The 22,442-nt window shown below is 35.8% G+C and overlaps 2 protein-coding genes across 3 annotated transcripts; one reads left to right on the forward strand and one right to left on the reverse strand.

Annotated features, from left to right (window-relative positions):
• Positions 1 to 110: 110 nt before the first annotated feature.
• LOC109048848 (serine/threonine-protein phosphatase 4 regulatory subunit 2-A-like) lies at positions 111 to 8,128 on the reverse strand. The gene is made up of 9 exons (XM_042750163.1): positions 8,025 to 8,128; positions 7,193 to 7,274; positions 5,968 to 6,138; positions 5,680 to 5,752; positions 5,513 to 5,550; positions 5,319 to 5,393; positions 5,019 to 5,156; positions 4,242 to 4,531; positions 111 to 1,703 (listed from the first exon to the last, which is right to left on the reverse strand). Exons 1-9 carry the CDS (start codon positions 8,056 to 8,058, stop codon positions 1,357 to 1,359), a joined length of 1,248 nt encoding a protein of 415 aa, XP_042606097.1. The 5' UTR covers positions 8,059 to 8,128; the 3' UTR covers positions 111 to 1,356.
• Positions 8,129 to 8,996: 868 nt separating this feature from the next.
• Positions 8,997 to 22,168, forward strand: LOC109048728 (RING1 and YY1 binding protein a). 2 transcript variants are annotated; one of them, XM_019066388.2, is made up of 5 exons: positions 9,000 to 9,187; positions 14,521 to 14,646; positions 17,909 to 18,460; positions 19,408 to 19,500; positions 20,890 to 22,168. In XM_019066388.2, exons 1-5 carry the CDS (start codon positions 9,162 to 9,164, stop codon positions 21,137 to 21,139), a joined length of 1,047 nt encoding a protein of 348 aa, XP_018921933.1. In that variant the 5' UTR covers positions 9,000 to 9,161; the 3' UTR covers positions 21,140 to 22,168. The 2 variants fall into 2 exon arrangements, with proteins under 2 accessions (XP_018921934.1, XP_018921933.1); XM_019066389.2 differs by lacking the exon at positions 14,521 to 14,646 and having other exon boundaries at positions 8,997 to 9,187.
• Positions 22,169 to 22,442: the final 274 nt, after the last annotated feature.

Genomic DNA, 22,442 nt, shown 5'->3' on the forward strand with positions numbered 1-22,442 from the left:
ATTTGCAGTTACTGCCCATTACTTGCATATCACCCACTTATTAAATGTGACGGCTAGCAATATTATGTTTCACTTAAACATTGTGGTGAAAATGAATTGTGTCTATGACCTGATATTCCAAAGAGTTTTATTCAGATATGTTAGAAATGTCTCTGGTTGCCACAGATTAAGCATACCACTGCTTTTAATGTGAACATTTATTGCTCTTCAGGAATACGGTTCAAAGCCCAAGCATTCAGTTCACATGATGGAGATCATACAATTTTCACTTTTCACAAAAGCAGTGAACACTTATAATCTACAAAATCTAATTTAAAAATTCTACATATCAAAAAGGAGCTGTGGAAATAGGTATGGGTAGAACAGCCTGTATACATGTCTGTAGGAAGCATGAAAAGTACAGTTTAAGAGATGTTGGTGTTGACAGTGTTGCTCATTTGAACCTTTTTACAAATGTTTGCCATTGTTTGATGAAACAAAATGAAAATCTTACAACAAATAAGGATGGCTCAATAGTGGTAAAGCATAATATGTCAGTCGAAAAGACAGGCTCACTATATTCAGTTACACATCGCAACCAAGAGCACTCGAGCATCTAGTGCATGGAAAATCACATTAGTCCATTTTAGAATCTATTTACCAGCATCAGTGGATTAATACATGTCGGTGCTATGCTGGGAAGGCAGTTAAAATCAAAGGATCTAAAAATAAAAGAAAAATAGCAAAGAAAGGAAATCAGTCTAATGCTGCTATTGAGCACTTTGTGCTACAAGCCAGCAGATGGATGCAGGAGGCAATATGAGGGGAAAGGGGTGTTCTCCTGGAATGTTTAGACACTGGTCTGCCAGTCAACAGGAATCCTGAGATCATCCGTTGACTGGACTAAACTATAGGAAGTGCACACACACCCCTCACCCCTACAAACATATGCACACATTCACACAAACCAAAGATTTGCCACGATTTCACTCTTAGTAGAGCAGGAGAGAGCTGAAAGATGTTTTACCCGACAGCTTTAGAATGTGTTGATGTGGAGTTGATGGACGCCCATGATTAGAACAGGATTACAGAAAACCGCCATGGACACAAGGCATTCGAGTTACTCAATGGCAAACGCTCCGCTCAACCACCAGAAAGATGAGCTTCCAGTTTTTTTTTTTTGTCGTTGTTCTTCAGAGAAGAGCCCATATTAAGAGAAGATGCCCAAAGAAGGGTCATAAGGAGTAGATGTGTCACAAGAGGTCATCAGAATGCCCTCCTCTCCTGGTCTATAAAGGATCTGCTAAACTCGCAGTATAAGTGATTTTTGGGGTTTTGTACAGTAGAGTGTAAAAATCAATAATGTGCGGCCAAACTTCAGTCTTGCTCCATGGTGTCATCTGCAGTCTCTGAGCTGTCTGAACTGATTTCTGCAGTGGTACTGCCCTCTGCCGTCAGCTCTGTGGAACTGCTGGGGCATGCAGATGGTGTCTCTGCACTGGACACTCCCTCGTCACTGCTGTTATTGCTGCTGCTGCTACTGCTGACTGGGTCATTTCTCTCGTCCGTTTCCTGAGCCTCGGCGCTCTCTTCCCTCTCCGACCGATGTTCTGGTAGATCTGATTCGCTGCCGGTCGCCTGATTGTGAGAAGGGTCAGGTGAATCTTCTGAAGTGGATTTGTCAACCCCGTTTTCTATGACCTCTGACTGTGTACTCGAGGGTTCTGCAGGGAGAGGAGCAGAAAATGTAAATGTATGCAAACAGCTGCTGATATGCAAAAATATACAAATATTAGCACCGCGGTTACTCACATGACCAAACTGGTTGAAATAAAACAAGAAAAAATAATACTAATGGCTTATTTTATTCTGATTGAACCCAAATCCTATGGTCTATTATTATTTTCAATAACCCACATCCATATATCCATATCCATACCCATTATTATTTTCAATAACCCACATCCATAATATATATAGATATATATATACACACATACCACATAATAGATAAGAGTAATATATAGATATATATATTATATATATATATTACACACCATATATAATATATATATATATTATATACACACATAGTTATATTATATATATATATATTATATATATACACACTATATAATATATATTATTATATAGATATATACAATACACATATGATATAATATATATATATACATAACACACATATATATATATATATATATATATATATACACACATATAGATATATATAAATATATAATATATATACACCCATATATATATAATAATATATATATATATACACACATATAGATATATATATATATATATACACACATATATAGGATAATAACTATATAACACAATATATATATATATATATACGGAATATACACACATAGTATATATATATATATATTATATATACACACACATATAATATATGCGATATAGTGTATACACACACACGCGTAGATATCTATATATATACACACACATATATATATATCATATACACACCACTATATATATCTAGACACACATTATATATCAATATAGATATATACAATATATGATATCATACACTCTATATAATATAATATATATATTACACATATATATATATAGCACACATCTATAATAGATATATACCTACACTAATATATATATATATATATATATACACACATATATATATATATATATATATAACCCCATATATATATATATATATATATACACACATATATATATATATATATATATACACACACATATATATATATATATATCACACACATACACATATATTATCTTATCTATATATACCACACATATATAGATATATTATATATAGAATGATAATCCAGAATCTATTATATATATATATATATATACACATATATTATATAGCAAATATTATACATATATATATATATATACACATATATATATATACCTATACACATATATATATATATATATAACATATATATATATATATTATATATATACACATATATATATATATATACACCATATATATCATATATATATACATATATACATATATACATATATATATACATATATACATACATATATACATATATACATACATATATACATATATACATATATACATACATATATACATATATACATACATATATACATATATACATACATATATACATATATACATATATATGATACATATATACATATATATATACATCCAATATATTATATATACATATATATATAGATATATCACTACACATATACATATATATACATATACATATATATATATATATATGTATATACATATACATATACATATACATATATATATATAAAAAATAATTTAAAAAAATTAAAACATTAACAACCAAGTTGTTAGCTGGTAGTTCTTCTGACCCTTAGCATTTATTACAAGCATCTCTTTATTTATTAAAAACATTCACTGCTCATCCAGTTGGCTTCATCAGCCATCAGATAGTGGAGACGTCCCTGTTTTAAAACCTCTAAAGTAAACAAAGACTAGACATAAAAAAGCTTTAAAAGCCTGCAATTACCTAGATATAGCCTTCATCTAGACATGCTAAATTGCCAGTTTAAACACCAGACTGACCGGCAGAGGGGGACGAGTACATTTTCTGGATGAGGCTGCGTACAAACCTTCAAAATGGGATTGTGGGACAGGGTTTAGGTGAACTCCAGGACGGTTAGCAAATGGCATGAAAGTAATCTGGTTTATTATGTGGAAGCCTATTATAGTATAATGCATTTTTCATTGCTGCTCATGTCTGCAGAACTGGCCTTCCCGTCCATGTTAGGATTCATTTTTGTCAGCAAAGGAACAAAAACACGAGTGAAAAAAGTGAACCAAACAGCACTTTCCATTTTTGGCATGTTCCCCGGAACAGTTACCTAGCTACAGTGGTAAACAGCTGCCTCTAGTATTCGTGGTGGTTCTGATGTTGATACAACAATGCATTGTAGATGAGTCACATAATACAATATTAAAAAGACCTTTGGGGGGGATGAGACCACATGTGAAAACAGCCTGGGACAAGCAGTTGACAATCCCAGACAACAGAAATAACCTTCAATGAATGGGCAAGGTCCAGATGCTTCAATTACAATTGATTTGATATTCACAATCTCAGTCCATACAGGATGTTAGAAGCAATATCTCTTTATGTGTATGCCAAAATCCTCTCAACATAGTTCTGCTGGTAGTAAGTGCACTGTACCTTGGTCTTCAGTGACGAGTTCGTCAGGTTTATTATCCTTCACCTCTGCAGAGACGTCTGATGAGGACTGCGGTACATCCGATGAGCTCTCTGCTACCGATGTGCAGGGCGACTGCTTTTCATCCGGCTCTTTCTTCATTCCTTCCTCACTGTCATCTTCCTCATCTTCGAACTTGAGTCTCTTTGCTTCATGAGTGTCAGTGTTCGTAGCATCATCATCATCATCTTCACGATGTTTACACTTCACTGGACCACCGTGAGAACTTTCTGCTTCTGACGCTGAAGGCTCACTAAAAAAAATAAAATAAAATGTTTTTAAAATTCAAATGCACACATCTATGGACCTTGAAATCATAATTTGAGTTTTGTAGCTTTAATGCCAAGTTAGAAGTTTTTTTTTTTGTTCTCATTTTAGAACTAACAGGCTTCAGGTTTTTATTATATCAAGGGGACATTAAAACGGTCTTGGAATCTTTATTACTCCATTTATTTTTTGTAACTTTGAAATGCCTTTTAAGTATAGATTTTTTTATGGCACACACTTTGACCAACCAATGAAAATGCAATTATTATTAATTATAATTTAAACAAATAGAGAAATAAACCATTTTAATAGCCATTATGTGAAAATTATCAATAAAAAAAAATGATTGTCCCACAGCTGTGGTGTCATTTCACCACAGAAAAATGGTCAGTCCTCCCTTTCTTTCATCATCCATCTACAATAGGTCTACAACTACTGAACAAGAGTATCACATCCTGGCATTTTGAACTTACTTGACTGTTCTGTCTGATTGCTCTGATGCTTGTTCTTTGTTTTCTGTGCTGTCAGGAAGGCCGTTAGTAGCTACACTGCTGGACAGGGAGAGTTTTGGTCTGTTCAGTGGCCTGTGTGTTCCTGGACCATTCACATTTCTGTCACAGACAATCAAAGGCACATCAAGCCATCACACAGTAAAATGAAGTCCAACAAGCCTCTCTTTACAGTGAGCGCTAACATTTCAAACTGAATTGGTTTAGTGACCCATGAAGCTGATATCAATGTTTCCACAATGCTGGTTAAAGTGATAAACTCACCTATCAGGAAACGCTGAAGTGTTGCCAGGGAACATGACACCATTCATTCTATTCACACAACCTGACACTTTTTTCCTGTAAAAATAAAAGACGCATTAAAGAACTGCAGAACAGTTTTTGAACACATTACAAGCCTCACTGAAAGCTGCCCACTCAGAAAACAGTCAGACAGAGCAGGAAAGAGTTGAACTCACTCTGAGGTAGGATACACACAACTGACCACCATCACATTCTGAAAAAGAAAAATATTTCCTTTAGCTGAGCGGAGAGAGTTAATCTGCTTTAAGACCTTCAGAAAACAAGGCACAAATAAAATTACTTCCTAAAGTTTTGTTTGTTTGTTTCCCTGAATGCAACGTACCTTCTCCACACCCCTGAGGAACTTTTCTGTTCCTGCGTAGTTTCTTTTTGGCTCAGTAAGAAGCTCACAAAGACTAATAAAAAAAAAATATAATAATAAATATAATCCTAAAATAAAAAATAATATTAAAATATAAATATAATATATATATAATAATAATATATATTATATATTTATATAATATATATATATATATATATATATATATATATCTATATATATATTTAATTGAAATGCTTTTAAAATAGGACTATGGAACAACTTTGGAATATGCATGTCGTCTCTTACCCGTTGTATCCATTGACGATTTTAAGAATCCTCTGCTTCATCTCCTCAAAGGGAATGTACTCAACGTTTGGATTGGCAGGTCCCCGTTGCTCTGGACACGAGGCCTTAAAATCATCCATCACTTTCTCCAGTTTAAACAGGAAGTAACCTTTAAACTGAGACCACTGAATCCTGATGATTTAAATGAAGATAAACATGATGAAATAGAACAATCTGAAACTTCACATTTACATTTCAATTGTTGGGATGCATCGACATGAAAGTTCTGGGCTGAAACCCAAACTGCTTTTATAATGATTATTTATCATTTTATTAAATAATACAAAGTCATTTTGTAAGACTTTTTAATTTAACAATTTTAATGATACTGAATTTAAAAAACACAACATACTTTTTTTTTTTACTGACAGTAACACGTTAACATTAGTTGACTACTTTAGTTAACATGAACGAATAAACTACTTCTACTGTAATAAATGTATTGTTCATGTTAGTTAATAGGCTACATTAACTTACACTAACTAATGGAACCTTATTGTAAAGTGCTGCCTTAATATTAATTGACATGTTATCAGAGAAGAGACATCCTTGTGAGGGGAAGTTAACGTCTGATGAAAAAAAAAAAAGAAAACAAAAAGGCACATTAAGCAAAAAATAAAGATAATGCACAGATTAATTGTTTAGAATTAACCCTGCAATATTTCTTTAAAAAAATTAGAACTGCCAATTCTGATTTGTTGTTTGAAACCCCATAGAAGCCCATTTAAAAAATAAAAATAAAAATATACTCATGGCTTTTTCAGTTTCTCTCTATTAAAGTGTGATTATTTTTTGGATAAATGTCTCTGTCTGGATCAGATGATGTTTTTGCACATTTATTTCATGTTCATATTAATGCACAAAATCAAATACTACATTCGTGAAATAAACATTTTGTTCAAAAAATACATTTTATGATCCATGCTTTCACTTGCAGTTATACAAAGAAAAGAAAATCAGAATTGTGAGATGTTATAAAGCCTGAATCGTGAGATATAAACTCAAAAACTGCAATATACAAACACAGAATTGTAAGACGGAGTCAGAATTATGTGATGAAAAGTCACAATTACCTTTTTTACTCCGAGGTTTAAACTAAGTTAGTGTCCTTGAAAAAAGTTTGTCTATAAAAGCAATATTCTCTACAACAGCGTCTGCAGAATCTGTGTGCAAGAACTGAACTTACAAGGTCTCTCCTGTCTTTGCAACATGCGATAGAAACTGATCCAAAATGGGGCAGGTTTCCTTTTCTCCTCTCTTCTCGAAATCTACAGTGTACAACAAAGGAAATAATAATGCTTCTTGCAGAAATACTTTTACTGTAGTGCATATTCAGTTTAACATTACTGATACCTTCCTTTATTGTTATGTGCATTCATGCTTTGGCAGTTTTGTATAAAGAATGCCAATGGAGCACTTTGAAACGGACATTTCCGACATTGGTGCTTGAATTGGAGAATTTACAATATGATCATGGAGGAAAACTGGATTATGGGTATGTAAAAATATTTTAGTTTATAAACAAAGTCAGCATCAATGATCTATGACAGTTTCAATGCATCACTCAGTCAGCAACTTTGGCTCTTCTGTAATTATTATATAATCCACTCACACTTTTCTACAAAGTTATACCACACAAATAAGCGCCCGAGAAACTTTTCTTTTGCTTACTATGCAGCTAAGTTAATGCAAGTAAGAAGTTTCTGAGAGTAAGGTTTAAATAAGCGATTTAGCCAGTGTAGCTCAGAGCTAACGTTACCGGCTTTCTGTCTGTTGCTGGGTTGCAGAGCACTTTATCAACTTCCGACCAGGTACAGCAACAAAATCAACTCAAACACATTTTCTGTGTACTGCTGAAACCCGATCGATATCGATTACTCGTGATATTTAATTGTTTCCCCCGCTGGATCAGCGCCTAGCATCGGCTGCTAGTTTTAGTTCCCAGCTTAGCTTACAAGCTAACGAATCTACCAAAGCTTTTCTGTTAGGCGTTATTGGTCAGATGGCGCCTGCGGTACCTCTGAATGCTCCCAGAAGTGTGTCGATTTCCATTGTGGAGGTATGTTTGCTACTCTCTGGTCTCTCTGAGTCCAGCTGGAAACAGAAAGATGGCAACAGCGACACGGAGAAAACAGCAGCAAATCTTTAATATGGCGCCGGTGACGTCACTGCCTGCCTGCCTGCTGCTGCTGGGGCGCATGCGCGGGGTCTCCGTGTTGATGAAAACTCTTCATTCTGCACAGAGGAGCGAGAAACAAACGTGTTTTGTTTATATATCAGTCTGTAACAGTTGTGCTTCTATCTACTACTACTAAAAAATTAGGGTAAAATTACAAGTTGAACTTGTAACATGTGTGTATACTGATATATGTGATTTTTAAATTCAGAAAAAGCATGATATAACAGTTCTGGTTGGTTCTGATGCTTTATGTCTTGCATATGGGCTTGCATTGAAATAGCACTTATCATCAAGTTTAAATGTGTCTGAATATATTTGCAAGACACTGTAAATTAAAAGCTATAACCAGAGGGAGGCAGTGTATGCACGAAAAAATAAAGCTGTTTTATATATATATATATATATATATATATATATATATATATATATATATATAGAGAGAGAGAGAGAGAGAGAGAGAGAGAGAGAGAGAGAGAGAGAGAGAGAGCTTATACATATATTAAGTGTCATTAAACTGTAACGTTAAATGAAATCTGAATTATCTAAGGGTGTGTGTGTGTGTGTGAGAGAGAGAGAGAGAGAGAGAGAGAGAGAGAGAGAGTGTGATGTTTTCTGTTTGTTTCCATGATTTAATTAGATTTCATTTTCAGTGTAGTGTCTGAGCTTATTTGGATTTCTCCTATGAAGCATTTATTTATTTATTTAAAACTGTTGCTATTTTTCTTCATGGGTTACAGTAAAGGTATGCCATTTGCAGTGGTCAGTTTCAAACGAGCACATTTCTGTATAAAACACTAGACTTTTAAACGTGCGCGAGTTGTGATTGGCTCAGGGCGAGGTCACGTGACGAAGCGACGCCTCGCGCTGCAGCGGTCAGCGAGTGCAAGTGTGCGACAACAGCAGCAGCGGCTCTGTCTGGAGCTCACACTGTACATTACAGAAGCCCCCTCCTCTGGAAGACGGTGTTTCTCCCATTATGGGCGACAAGAAAAGCCCATCCAGGTATAGAAACACTCATTCGCTCTGTCTTTTCATAAAGCATCTTCCGCGTTTGTGTACACTGGCGAATATCCGCGGAATGCGGTTGAGGTCTACTTATTTTTCCTGGTCGTATTTAACGATAAAAAGCGCAGCCATGGCGGATACGGAGCCTTGCCTGACTCCCGGTATCCAGCTTCGGACAAAGGGAATTTAGGAAACGCCTCCTCTCTTCGCAGTTTTTCAACACATAAAGCCTTAGGCATGCAAAATCGTCAGATTGCGGGTGCGGTGAAGTTGGTTTTATGTTGGACATTCGTTAGACATTCGATCTTTACTTAAGCATTAATTTATATGCAATCATATAATAGTCATGGATCATAATGTGTCTCGTTCAGATCACCTTAAAAAGCATAATAGCAAAATTAATAATAATATCATTCGATGATGTAATTGTTTTAAAGTGAAAAAGTCCTCACAATGATCTCCGCTTGCGCATGTCAAGTTAGGGAGCGTCTCAAAAGTGCAAAATCCACAATAAACTTGATTAAATATGTGCATTATTCCATCCTTTCACATGTGTAGTTTATGTTGGCAAATATATTAAGTATAGATTAAGATTATTTTTTACTTTTAAATGATTATTATATCTGTTATAAATATGTAAGTAAACTGCATGTCTTCATGAAATAAATGTTTTTAACTATGTGGTAGTTTTATTGAAAGAGCTCAAATAACCTACAATGTATTTATACATACATGCAGTATAGTACACAACTTAAAAATGTATATATTTTGTGCATCTATTATACATTTTTGAAATGTTAAAATCTATATAACTTCCTGCTTATATGACCCAAAGATGTCACACCAGTTGTAATATCTTCACACAATCCTGACACATCATACATGACTTAGATTTTGGAAATATGATTTTGTGTAGTTTTGGTAACACTTTTTAAAAAAAAATTCTAAATCTTCCTGGTCATGTGACCTGATGATGTCACACCAGTTGTAATATTTACATTTACATTTAGTTATTTAGCAGATGCTTTTATCCAAAGCGACTTAGAAATGAGGACAATAGAAGCAGGTCATTCCATCAGGAGAGAACAGTTAAAGAAAAAGTCTGTGAAAGTGATTTTGTGCCTCTTTGAGATGGCACAATAATGTGTTGTTCACTTTCAGAACGCAAGCTTCTAGAGGGAACATAACTCTGAAGTAATACATTTCGGTAAAGGGGTGCAGAGCCAGTGGTGGTTTTGTTGGCAAACATAAATGCCTTGAATTTTATGCAACCAGCTACTGGTAGCCAGTGCAAATTGATGAACAGAGGTGTGATGTGCATTCTTTTTGACTCATTAAAGATTAATCTTACAGCAGCATTTTGGATTAGTTGTAGAGGTTTGATAGAAGTGGCTGGAAGACCTGCCAAGAGAACATTGCAATAGGCCAGCCTGGACAGAACAAGAGCTTGAACAAGGAGATGTGAAGCATGTTCTGAAAGAAAGGGCCTGATCTTCTTGATGTTGTATAAAGCAAATCTGCAGGACCGGACAGTTTTAGCAATGTGGTCTAAAAAATTCAGCTTATCATCAATCATAACGCCAAGGTTTCTACCTGTTTTTGAAGGAGTTATGGTTGATGTGCCTAACTGGATGGTGAAATTGTGATGAAGTGTTGGGTTTGATGGAACCACAAGCAGTTCTGTCTTAGCCAAGTTGAGTTGAAGTTGAGGTCCTTCATCCAGCAAGAAATGTCTGTTAGACAAGCTGTGATGCGAGCAGCTACCATCGGATCATCAGGATGGAATGAGAGGTAGAGTTGAGTGTCATCTACATAGCAGTCATGAAAAGTCATGTTTCTGAATGACAGAATCCAGTGATGCCATGTAGACAGAGAAGAGAAGTGGTCCAAGAACTGAGCCCTGAGGCACCCCAGTAGCTAGATGTTGTGACACCTCACCTCTCCAAGATACCTTGAAGGACCTATCTGAGAGGTAAGACTCAAACCACTGCCGTGCGTTTCCTGAGATGCCATTTTCCAATAGGGCTGACAGGAGAATTTAGTGGTTCACCGTATCAAAAGCAGTTGACAGATCCAGCAAGATAAGTATTGAAGATTTGGAATCTGCTCTTGCCAGTCTTAAGCCACCTTTCCACTGCACACGACATTCGGACATGGCTGCCGCATTTCTCCCTCTAGTGGCAGTCGCGCAGAACTTTCAAACTGGTCGTGCAGCAACTGTTACCTCGGCATATTCACCATTGTGAATATGAATGAATATAATTAATGTATGAATGCATTGTCACAAATCAAATTACCCCCCAAAATGAAAACAGTGGGTTTTATGGGGCTAATCAACATAAATAATGATTTTATAATTATAAAATAATTATTTCTGCCATAATTATTCTAAAGCACCATGTCACAGAAATTAAAGTGAACAAAATATTGGTAATTCTGACCTCGCGCTGATAGTTTTGATTAGAATACATCACATCCAGTCGGACGGTTGCATATGGTCTAGCCGCAGAAGTTCAAATATTTGAACGCATCCAAAGCTCAAATCGGATCCAAAATTTATGCATACGCATATGATCGGAACTCCAAGCAGCTCCTGCACTACTTTCCATTGGAAATGAATGACTTCTGGTCTGTCGCTTGTCGTTCGTCAGAGACAGTGGAAAGGTGGCTTTAGGGCTTCAACAGCTGAGAGAAAGGCAGTCTCAGTTGAATGTCCACTTCTGAAGCCAGATTGGTTGCTGTCCAGGAGGTTGTTCTGTGTGAGAAAGCCAGAGACTTGGTTGAACACAAATCATTCAGGTGTTTTTGCAATGAAAGGTTGAAGGGAAACTGGACTGTAGTTCTCTAATAGAGTGTGGTTAAGAGTGGTTTTCTTAAGAAGTGGTGTTTTACGAGCCTGTTTAAATGTTGAGGGAAAAACACCAGTCTGAAGGGATGTGTTAATGATGTGAGTGACTGCAGGTGCAACGGCAGGAGAATGGCTTGAAGGAGATGAGATGGAATAGGATCAAGCAGACAAGTAGTAGGATGATTAGAAAGGATGAGTTTAGAGACTTCTGCCTCAGAGAGTGGAGAGAAGGATGAAAACGAGTGTATGTTTGCTGGTAAGATGTGTTTGAGGTTTGTAATTTTATTAATAAAGAATGTGGCAAAGCCGTCAGCTGTTAGAGTTGATGAAGGAGTGGGAGGAGGAGGACAAAGGAGCGAGGAAAATGTTTTAAAGAACATGCGAGAGTTAGGTGAATTGTTAATTTTGTTGTGATAGTATTTCCTTATAGAAGTGGAGACATTAGCAGAGAATAAAGAGAGGAGTGATCGATATACATTAAGAATAGTAATATTTTGTGATTTGCACCATACTCTTTACACAATAATAATATTTTCTATCTAATATCTTCACACAATCCTGACACACATGATACATGACTTGTATGGAAATATGATTTTGTGTATTTTTAATGGATTTTTCCAATAGAAATCTTGCAGACGTTGCCACAGTTCTTCTGGATTGAGTCTGTCTCAGTTTGTTCTGTTTCTTCATGTTATTCCGGACTGACTGGATGACGATGAGATCAGATCTCTGTGTGCAGCACTGGCTGCTGTCAGACAAAAATCTCACTGGATTATTACAATTAATGGCAAAATAATTATTCGGAAATGTAAAATAATATTTCCTACTGACACACGACAGCAGAAGATACAAATAACTGACTTAAAACCATTTTTTAAAACCAAAGTAAAAATTTATGCCAATAACTTTTTTTGTCAATATATTTTATTTGAGGGAGTTACATATCTGTTGACTGTAGTGGACAACATTCATCAATGGTATAAAAAGTGAATCAATAGAATTTAATGTGTGGTCTTTAAAAAAAAAAAAAAAACATTTACTACAAGCAAATTGTATGAATACACATAAGAACTTTTAAATAACGACAAGTTTATGTCATGACAGCACAGAAAAGTGAAGTGTAACAAACAAAAGGTAAGAGTGTGTGTGTATGGGGCAGGAGTGTGTGTGTTTTTTTTTGAGAATAAAAAGATTTAACACTTATTCCTGATGTTCTGGGTGCATCTCCAGTTCCCTCTGCCTTAATAAATTTTGCAATATCTCAGAAAAAAAAGGATACAAAGACAATAATTAAATGCAATTGTAGACAACACTTTGGGGGTTCTGCAGTTGGTGGTTGGGACATGGCACTTAAATGGTTCAAAATGGCTTTCGAATATCTGTCCACTGTAGTGCATCCATGAAAGGGTTAAATGTAACTTTTCTAATTTTGTTGGTTATCAGGTATTTGCGAGGTAATGACTTTTCTTCCAGGGAATATCACTTACAAAACCATTCCAATTGGAGATTACATAAGGCACACAAATAGACTCCTCCTGAAATAAAACTCTAATTTTCTTATTGTTTATTATTATGTGTGTGTGTGTGTGTGTGTGTGTGTGTGTGTGTGTGTGTGTGTGTGTGTGTGTTTATACAGTAGATTCTTATTATTCCAGATTAGATATGAGTGAGGTGTAAAATTGTGTTTAAAAATTAGATACCAAGCTAATAACATCTGCATATGATAAAGGGACAATTTGATAGGGATTTTCAGAATGATTTAATTTCACATTAATAAGAAACTTAAATGTGAAAAAAAAAAAACCATTAGAGATCAGATACCATATAGATGACAGCTTATTGATACAAGTCTTCATCCAATTTATTTTAAAGGTATGATGTGTGTTAGGATTGTGCGAATATATTACAACTGGTGTGACATCATCAGGTCACATGACCAGGAAGTTATATAGATTTGAATAATTGAAAGATTTACCAAAAAAACACAAAATCATATTTAAAATATCCAAGTCATGTATGATGTGTTAGAAATGTTACTGTATAAATTACAGATGCCATATCATCTCCTGTTTCTAACAGTTAAAAGAAAATGTTGGAAAACAGTGTAATAAAAATGTAACAATTCATAGTGAATATTCCATTCACATTTTAAAATCACGTATTAATGTTTTTCCACTTAATTCACATCTTTACATTTTATTTGCATGATGCTTTGCATATTTTCGAATCTTGGAATGCATATCTTTATCATTTTCATGCACTTTTGAGACAGTCCCTTAATTTGCTCTGCTAATGTCTAACGGATGTCCAATATAAAACCAACTTTACCGCACCCAGACAGCGAGTGTAATAGTGTGGTTGTGGAGGACAGGCGTCTGAATACAGCACGTAGAATTAGTGCACACAATGACATTTGCACTAATTAGGGTGCAGCATGCTATTTAAATACCCTAACCAATTCTCCCTTTAAATCTTGTAGGCCAAAAAGACAAGCCAAGCCCTCTGCAGACAACGGATTTTGGGACTGTAGCGTCTGCACTTTCAAAAACAGTGCAGAGGCATTCAAATGCAGTATATGTGATGTGCGGAAAGGTACATCTACAAGGTAAAGTGACACTGCAGCATATAAGAGGGAGCTATGCATTCATATCCATCATAAACACAATGCACATGCATGCAGTAAAGATGTCAACATTGATATTTTGTCTTGTGGATTGTGTCTTTATCCACTCTGACGTCATGTGATTCCTGTAGAATTTCAATGACACTCTTGGACAGGCGGCAGGATCTGGTGTCCTGGTCTGTGCGCAGGGCCCCATTATGTGATCCTATAGGAAATGGGAAATGGGAAGATGAAGGCTTTAACTATCTCAGATTTGCTAGTGCAGCATTGTTGTTTTGTTATGCACGCTGTGCTGTTTGTTCAGTACTGTGCAAAATATGAAACACATGGCTTGATGTATTGCTGTGGTCACTAATGCGCTGATGTTATCTTATTGCTGATGTTATGTGCTAGGATTTATGGTATTATTGGCGCCTATGGCATGCAGCCATAGTCTCTGAAATGATGAGTGGATTAGAAGAGGGGTCTGTCTGTCAAATTAAAGATATATAGGCCAATGTGGAAAAAGCATGCATTTTTTTTGTAGTAGATATTCAGTATGTTCATAGCTGTTTTGCAAAAGCACAGCACAGATGGTAGTGTATAATTATTTTAGCTGTTTAAGATTTCCCAAAAGTGGATTATGGGATACAGCAGGGATAATTCTAGGTCACTAATCAAATAAGCAAATTTGTGGCATAGAACTCTGTACAAAATATCAGATGTTTCCACCAAACATCAGATGCTTTTTGAGGAATTTTGAAATGGCTATTTATTTTTTTAATTAAACTTCACATTTTTATACTTGATATTTTTATGTTAAATTGTGAAAATAAAAAAGGATTCACTGGTGGTCTCAGACGTTTGGAGTCCAATGTATATGTAAAGTGTTTCATCTTTCATTTTTTTTTTTTCAAAATGTGTTCTTAAAATTGACACATCATGAAAGCAACGCCATATCCTTTTATGTTTTGCTCCATTACCTGTATTCAGCCAAATACTCTAGTGGGATGAATGTGGCCAGTCGAGTGCTCACTGGCTTTATCACAGGTGTTCATATCTTTGCCAAAGTGACAGTCTTTTCATGTATTGTGTACAGCGTGAAGTACGCAGACATCTCTCTCGGCGTAAATTGCATGCTTGAATGTTGATTTTCTGGCTTTGTTAAAGCAACAGGATCAGTCCCTGCTCTCTCATAGAGAGGTTGTTTGATGAGGCCGGGTTATAATGCCGTTCTGAGATGTGCTTCTGCTGACTTGAGTGAGCTTCAACTGTGTCTGTCCACTCTTACACACCAGAGTAGCAACAGCTGAGGGGATCAGCAGGGCACCACACAGACGACACACAAACAAACCCTTTCTCTGTCTCGCTTTTAAGCCATCCTCATGCTGTGAAGTGGACCACACACTTACAATAATGCAAAAAATGTCAAGTAGTTTTTCCACTTGTCAAAACTGTGGTAATACTCCATAATCACAGTTAATTGGTGCAAAACAATGTGATGTTTCCAGTCTAGGTGCTGTAAGAAAGGATTTGTGTTTGTTTATGATGTTGTAGCAAAGTGAATATGTTCATTTGTATTTATTTAGCACAGTTTTGTTCTTTAATATGATTAGGGGATGGTGATTAAGTGCTGTCAGTATGAAGTTAAATCTGGAACAGGAAATGTAATAAGAACATCATAGAGAGCCACCAATCAGAGACCTGAACTGTCAGCAGGGTGTTGTTAACTCAGCTCCACATGTACTTACTGTGATTCTCCAACTGAAACTGACTCAGAGAGGTAATGTTGTAAACCCAGAATACTCCCTTCGCTTATAACCTTAAAGCATCTCTCAATGCTTTCTGCTGTGCCAGTATGAAAAAAGTATTGAGATATGAACTTCATGTGTTTGAATTGAATTGATAGACCAAATGCATCATCCGAGTAATTGCCATTTTGGTCAATAAGCGCAGCATTTTTCCAAACCTCCAGAAGTGGTTTTTGTTTCCCTCGCATTAGTTCATATATAATGACAACCTTTAAAAAGGGCCAATACACATTTTAAAATATTATAATAATACCCCATGTAATACACTACAGCAAAGTTAAAAGTTTGAGACAGGTAATTTTTTTCATGTTTTGGAAAGTGCTCTTTTGTGCCTACCAGATTTATTTATGTGATCGTTTGCATTCATTTGATTGACATACAGTAAAAACAGTCATGTTTTGAAATACTATTACATTTTAAAATAGCTGTTTTCTATGGTAATATATTGCATATATTACATAAAATGTCATTTATTCCTGATGCAATGCATCATTATATTTTTAGCATCATTACTCCAGTCTTCAGTGTCACATGGTTTTTCAGAAATCATTCTATAATTCCAAAACATTGTATAATTTCATAGTTTTGATAATATGTAATATAAACTTTACTATCAATATTAATATGGAAATTAGTTTTAATAAAGAATCAGTACATGTGTCCAAAACGCATATATATTAGGGCAAAAGCTGGCAAAGTGGGACACACAAGGTTTTGTGTTTAAGATTTCTTTTCTATTTCAAAAGGTTTACTATTTCAAATGGTGTTGTGTGAGGGTTGTTTGGCATCATATTTTAAAACAGCAATTTTTGGTCATCTGTTGTCCTGCCCTCCAAGGCCGTAACCTTATTTATTTATTTAGTAGAAATAGAACTGTGAAGAAAATTCTAAGTCTAATTCTAGCTGGTAAGTAATCATTTTGAAATATTTGCAAATAATATTTTAAACAGATGCACTTTTATTTGTACGCCTAACATGTCAAAAACGTGTCAAAATGTTTCTTGTCTCATCATATTCAGTTCGGAATTACATGAATCATGTAAATTATGCCATATTTTCACTTCAGAACAGCCATATGTGAGTTTGGTAGTTTGCATCCCTGGATATTTCTATCGGCCATTCAACATTTTTATAGTAAAATGATTGTGAGATATGAAATGTTTTGCTACATCCATCTTAGTCTGCTCTTATAATGCTTCGCACCTACTTTGATTTGATTGGCCATCTTAATCATTTTGACATTGATGAGCTCTGTTAGACCCCCGAGGCAGCCAAGCCTAAAAATGTAACTTTTAAACCTTTTGTCGTCCTAACAGCAAACAGAGCACTTCATATTGGAATTAGAATTTCATCACTTTTTCTCATCCCTCTCAGGGTCATTGGTGGTTAAGACTATATAAATTGACATCAGTATTGACAAAGCACTTGATTTCTGGTAACGTTTTCTTTTCTAGAAAACCTAGGATAAACTCTCAACTCGTGGCACAGCAGGTCGCTCAACAGTACGCCGGACCACCTCCAGCCAAGAAAGACAGAAGGGAAAGGACAGACAGAGACCTGCCTGACGACGACCACTTCGACATGGACAACTCCGACTCGGATAGACTCAGCAGTCTCCACCCTGACTCCGACCATCCCGAGAGATTAGGTCTGGATGGAGGACAGTCTCAGAGACAGGAGTGTGGTCTAGACAAACCGCAGCTGCTCCATACAGACAGGAGGCCTGAGAGAGCGGGACTGACCCCAGACCTGCTGCAGCAGCAGCACAGCAGAACAGACAGAGAGCACACGGACAGAGCAATGCTGGACAAACTTCAGCCTCACAGAGAGCACATGGATAAAGATCATCCACACACGGCAGGCTCTGGGATGCAGCCGGCAGAGAGGATGGGTGCAGAGAGAGAGGAACTCAAAAAAGGGAAAATAGAGAGAGCCATGATGGAGAAACACAAAGAGAGACCTAAAAGCCTCACGCCCAGTAAAAAACCCACTGCTAAGAAGATCAAGTGAGTGTTTTTATCCAGCCATGCTCTGCAAGTGGTCTTTTTACTTTTAGATCGATCTAATCAGATATTGTTATTAGGGCTGTCAAAGTTAACAAGCACATGCAATTAATTCATTATGTCAAATTCTTTTTATTCTGTTAATGCATGTATTTTTACTTTATAACAGTTGGGTTCTAGAATTAAAAATCCCATCAATTTTCTCCACAGGGGAACTGTGTTTTAACAATAATTTATAAATCCATAAAGACAGACCATCTGTGAGCTGCAAGTTTGTTAATAGATGTTATGTGCTTTTATAAGCAACATCTAAAAAGTTAATAGTTTCTCCATTTTTAATTAGATTTTTTTTTTTTTTTTGCAATGCTCCATGGGATTGTAGTTCTTTCCCTCATTAAAGCCATTAAGTACACAGTCTTGTACCTTTGTCTTTTTGTAAGATTTTTTATATCTAGTTTGTAAGGTTTTGACTCACTTTGCAGCTGGTTGGTTTGGTTCATGGCTTAGAATTCTTAAAGAAAAACATTTTTAATATCCCTTTGAGAAAAATGAATGGGAAAAGTAGTTCTGGAACCAAGGCCACTGAGAAGTAGATGGCTACTGTTTCACTCTATAAAGATATTATTCGATTATTTCTATTGAGAGCTGATTAAAACAGGAGCAGTTCAAGTATCACACACAAAAGTATTCATTTATTGGATAATTTATTAAATTAATAACTCAACTGGTGATATTTCATTTGCTAATCTTCAATGAGAAATGCATGTTGCTCATTTCTAAATCGCTTTTGGATAAAAGCTTCTGCTAAATGAATAAATGTAAATGTTAAATAAAACACCAGTGGAGAATTGCTATAAAAATACATTTACACATGAATGATTAAGTCCATAGAGTGTGGGGAAAGTTGTATGGTAATTGTTACTAATGGCATATTGAATCAACATTTACAGGCCCAAACTGATTCAGAAAGGTCCAGCTGGGGAAAGTAACAGCATGAAGGCTGGCAAGTCTGTCACGAAGAATAACAAATCTATAATTTCACGGTAAGTTCAGAACTGATCTGAACTGATCTGCTCTTTAACAGTTCTTAAAGTTGGCATGAAATAAAAATTCACTTTATCTATTTTCTAAATGCATCTTAATGAGCTTGTTGTAATTGATGAATTTTTTTCTGTAAAATGGGAGACATCTCTCTGGTGGCGTTTGCTGGATTTCTGCAAGCTTGCATTCAGATATTTCTCCATTCAGTCAACAGTTAGTGTATAGAACCTAGTCCCTGCCCTACATTTTTTTTTTTTTTTTTGATAATCCATTATATTTGGATGTTCATCACAATACGTAAAAATATCTGTTGCCGCTTATGTTACATCGTGATTTTAAGGCAGGCATTTACCTGCATTAGAGTATTCTTGATTCCTACTTAAGACTTCATATTCAATTTATACGGTTACTGCTTTGAGTTATTAAGAGGAAATCCAGTGAGCGGCTAATAGTCTTTTTAGTTGCATAATCCATGGGCTCTTTAACTTGCTGCAATATATACAGCTAAAACTGGATGATCATATTCAGAACATTGGGCTGAATTAAGCATTTAAAGATACACTCGGTAGTTTATTCCAAATGAAGTGAAACGTACTTCTGACAAAAGCATATGAAAGTATACACTTACATAAGGTAAAGAGTCATAAAGTCATATTAGGGTCCTAGAAAAAGCTGTTTCACTGTACACGAGAGAGCCCACTACTGAAAATTTTGTTATAACTTACTTCTCAAACCCGCATCTTTAAAACACAAATGAGGATATTTTTGAAGAATTCTGAGAGTTTTCTGTTCTTCCATTGAATGTTCATTTTAATGTGATGGATCAAAAGACATTAGAAAGACAAAAAAAAAAAAAAATCATGTGCACATACATAAAACAAATCAATCATTTACAGAAACTCAACTGTACATGCAAGAACAAACCTGATTGGTTCTCGTACATCAGTCAAGCACATTTGAGCTTCAATTGACCATATTCAGTGTGCTCTATGTATGTGTGTTAATCGGTGTGTTTATGTGAATAAAAATGTAAAATTTAAATATATAAAGCAATTGTGTCTCTTCGATTCATATGGATTACTTTTACAATGTCTTTTTGTACTTTATGATGTGTGCAAGTTTTGGTTGTATGAACTTTCAATGGAGGGACAGAAATCTCTCAGGTTTCATTTCACAAATATCTTCATGAGAATGTTTTGGAACCATTTGTGTTATTTTGATATCACTGATATAATGTAGTTTTTATTATATCATATATTATATTATATATAACTGATGACAGTTTCCATTCTAGGGTGAACTATCCATTTAATAGTCTTTACGCAATAAACGCTGCAGTAATAAAGTTGATGTGTAATTCTTTCTTTCTCTATTCCTCTGTTACACTTCAGACCTAAACTGAAGAACGTGGACAGGAGCTCGGCTCAGCAGCTCGCTATAACAGTGGGCAATGTGACTGTCATCATCACAGACTTTAAGGAGAAGACTCGCTCCTCCTCCATCTCCTCCTCTACTGTCACCTCCAGCGCTGGCTCTGAGCAGCAGCACCTGAGCTCCAGCTCAGAGAGCACAGACAAGGGGTCGTCCCGCGCCTCCACCCCCAGAAGAGACCATTCTTCCGGCCACAATGAGGCCATGTGAAAGGGAAGAGATCCACACACCGCAGTCTCACTTGGCGAGGCCCAGAGCTCCACACTCGTAACTGTACATGGAAGAGGGATCTTTTCAACCCATTCAGACAATGTCCATCTTGACACATCGGCAGAAGTGTACCTGTCGAAAACCCTCGTGGAGCACCTTGTAGATTGATGTGTTGATGTTCACGTGAGTCACTGTCACTCCGGGAACCTCTGTATATTCTGTGCCCTACTCCTTCCAGATATAATCCATGTTCGTGCACCACGGAAATCAGCGCTCCCAAGTTTGCATTATTATTGTTGATTGTCATTAAATCGTGCAGACGGCTGTTTTGACTTTGTGTTTAGAACGTAGAATCATTTATGCTAAATGTACAGTATCTGAGCTCATTCCTCCATCTCTCAGACAGCTCTGAGTCAACGATCCGTTGCTGCGGCTGTTTGTAGAAAGCAAGTTCTCAATAAGATCACGCTAGACCACCGTGTACAGGGAGATTTGTTCCCTTATTATTTCAAATGACAAACTCTTATGTGTGTACATGGTGGAAACACAAACTGTGATGATGTGAGTTTACAGTATTATAAATACAAGGCCAACTTTGAAATCCATACGGTGTACCATGTAGACATGTTTTGTGGTTCACAAGATGATAAGAGACTATTTAGAATATTGTTCTTTATCTTGCTCTGTTTTTAGACTTTAAAACTTTGCATATTTCTTGTAAAATTATATAGAGATTCACAGTACTGTCTATTATTCAACTTCATGGCAACGAAAGGGTGGAGAGAGAAACCGGCAGTTGTTGGAGTATGAAGCAGCTTATCTATTTGTGAGATTTCTTACAGAATATTTACGGTTTACTAAGATCTCTACTAAAAATTTGGAAAGTACTTCCAGTATACTGTAGCATTGTGTTGTAAAAATTGGCTTATTCTTACCCATAAGGATGATTTGCACAGGTTTACACATTCATTCTGACATTTGTTAACAATCTAGAAGCTTATGAAGCTAATAAAATACTTCTGAAACTCATTACAGTCTCAAAGCATCTTGGAGACTTTGATGTGATCGTTTAGATTTTCTACAAGCAGTTTGTTCTTGTATAGTAACCAATGCATATTGTGTTTAAATTGGTGTGAAGTGCAAATGCATCCTCTGTTTTCTGAATGCATGCTATTGTTATTATTGTGAACAAATCATCCATGCATATGATTTTTTTTGACCTTATGATGTTTACTCACAGTGTCATAACTGGACCTTCCTTCTCTCTGGTGACATGTGCAGGACTTCTTCATTTAGTCCCACC

This window comes from Cyprinus carpio, chromosome B23 (assembly GCF_018340385.1).
Source record: "Cyprinus carpio isolate SPL01 chromosome B23, ASM1834038v1, whole genome shotgun sequence".
Classification (NCBI taxonomy): domain Eukaryota; kingdom Metazoa; phylum Chordata; class Actinopteri; order Cypriniformes; family Cyprinidae; genus Cyprinus; species Cyprinus carpio.

Coding starts and splice junctions, on each gene's coding strand:
- LOC109048848 (XM_042750163.1), bottom strand. CDS start 8,058: ATGGAAATCGACACACTTCTGGGAGCATTCAGAG. Junction 5,394..5,512: donor TGTGTGTATCCTACCTCAGA/GTGAGTTCAACT, acceptor TTATTTTTACAG/GAAAAAAGTGTCAGGTTGTG. Junction 1,704..4,241: donor ACTCGTCACTGAAGACCAAG/GTACAGTGCACT, acceptor CTCTCCCTGCAG/AACCCTCGAGTACACAGTCA.
- LOC109048728 (XM_019066388.2), top strand. CDS start 9,162: ATGGGCGACAAGAAAAGCCCATCCAG. Junction 18,461..19,407: donor CCCACTGCTAAGAAGATCAA/GTGAGTGTTTTT, acceptor CAACATTTACAG/GCCCAAACTGATTCAGAAAG. Junction 19,501..20,889: donor AACAAATCTATAATTTCACG/GTAAGTTCAGAA, acceptor GTTACACTTCAG/ACCTAAACTGAAGAACGTGG.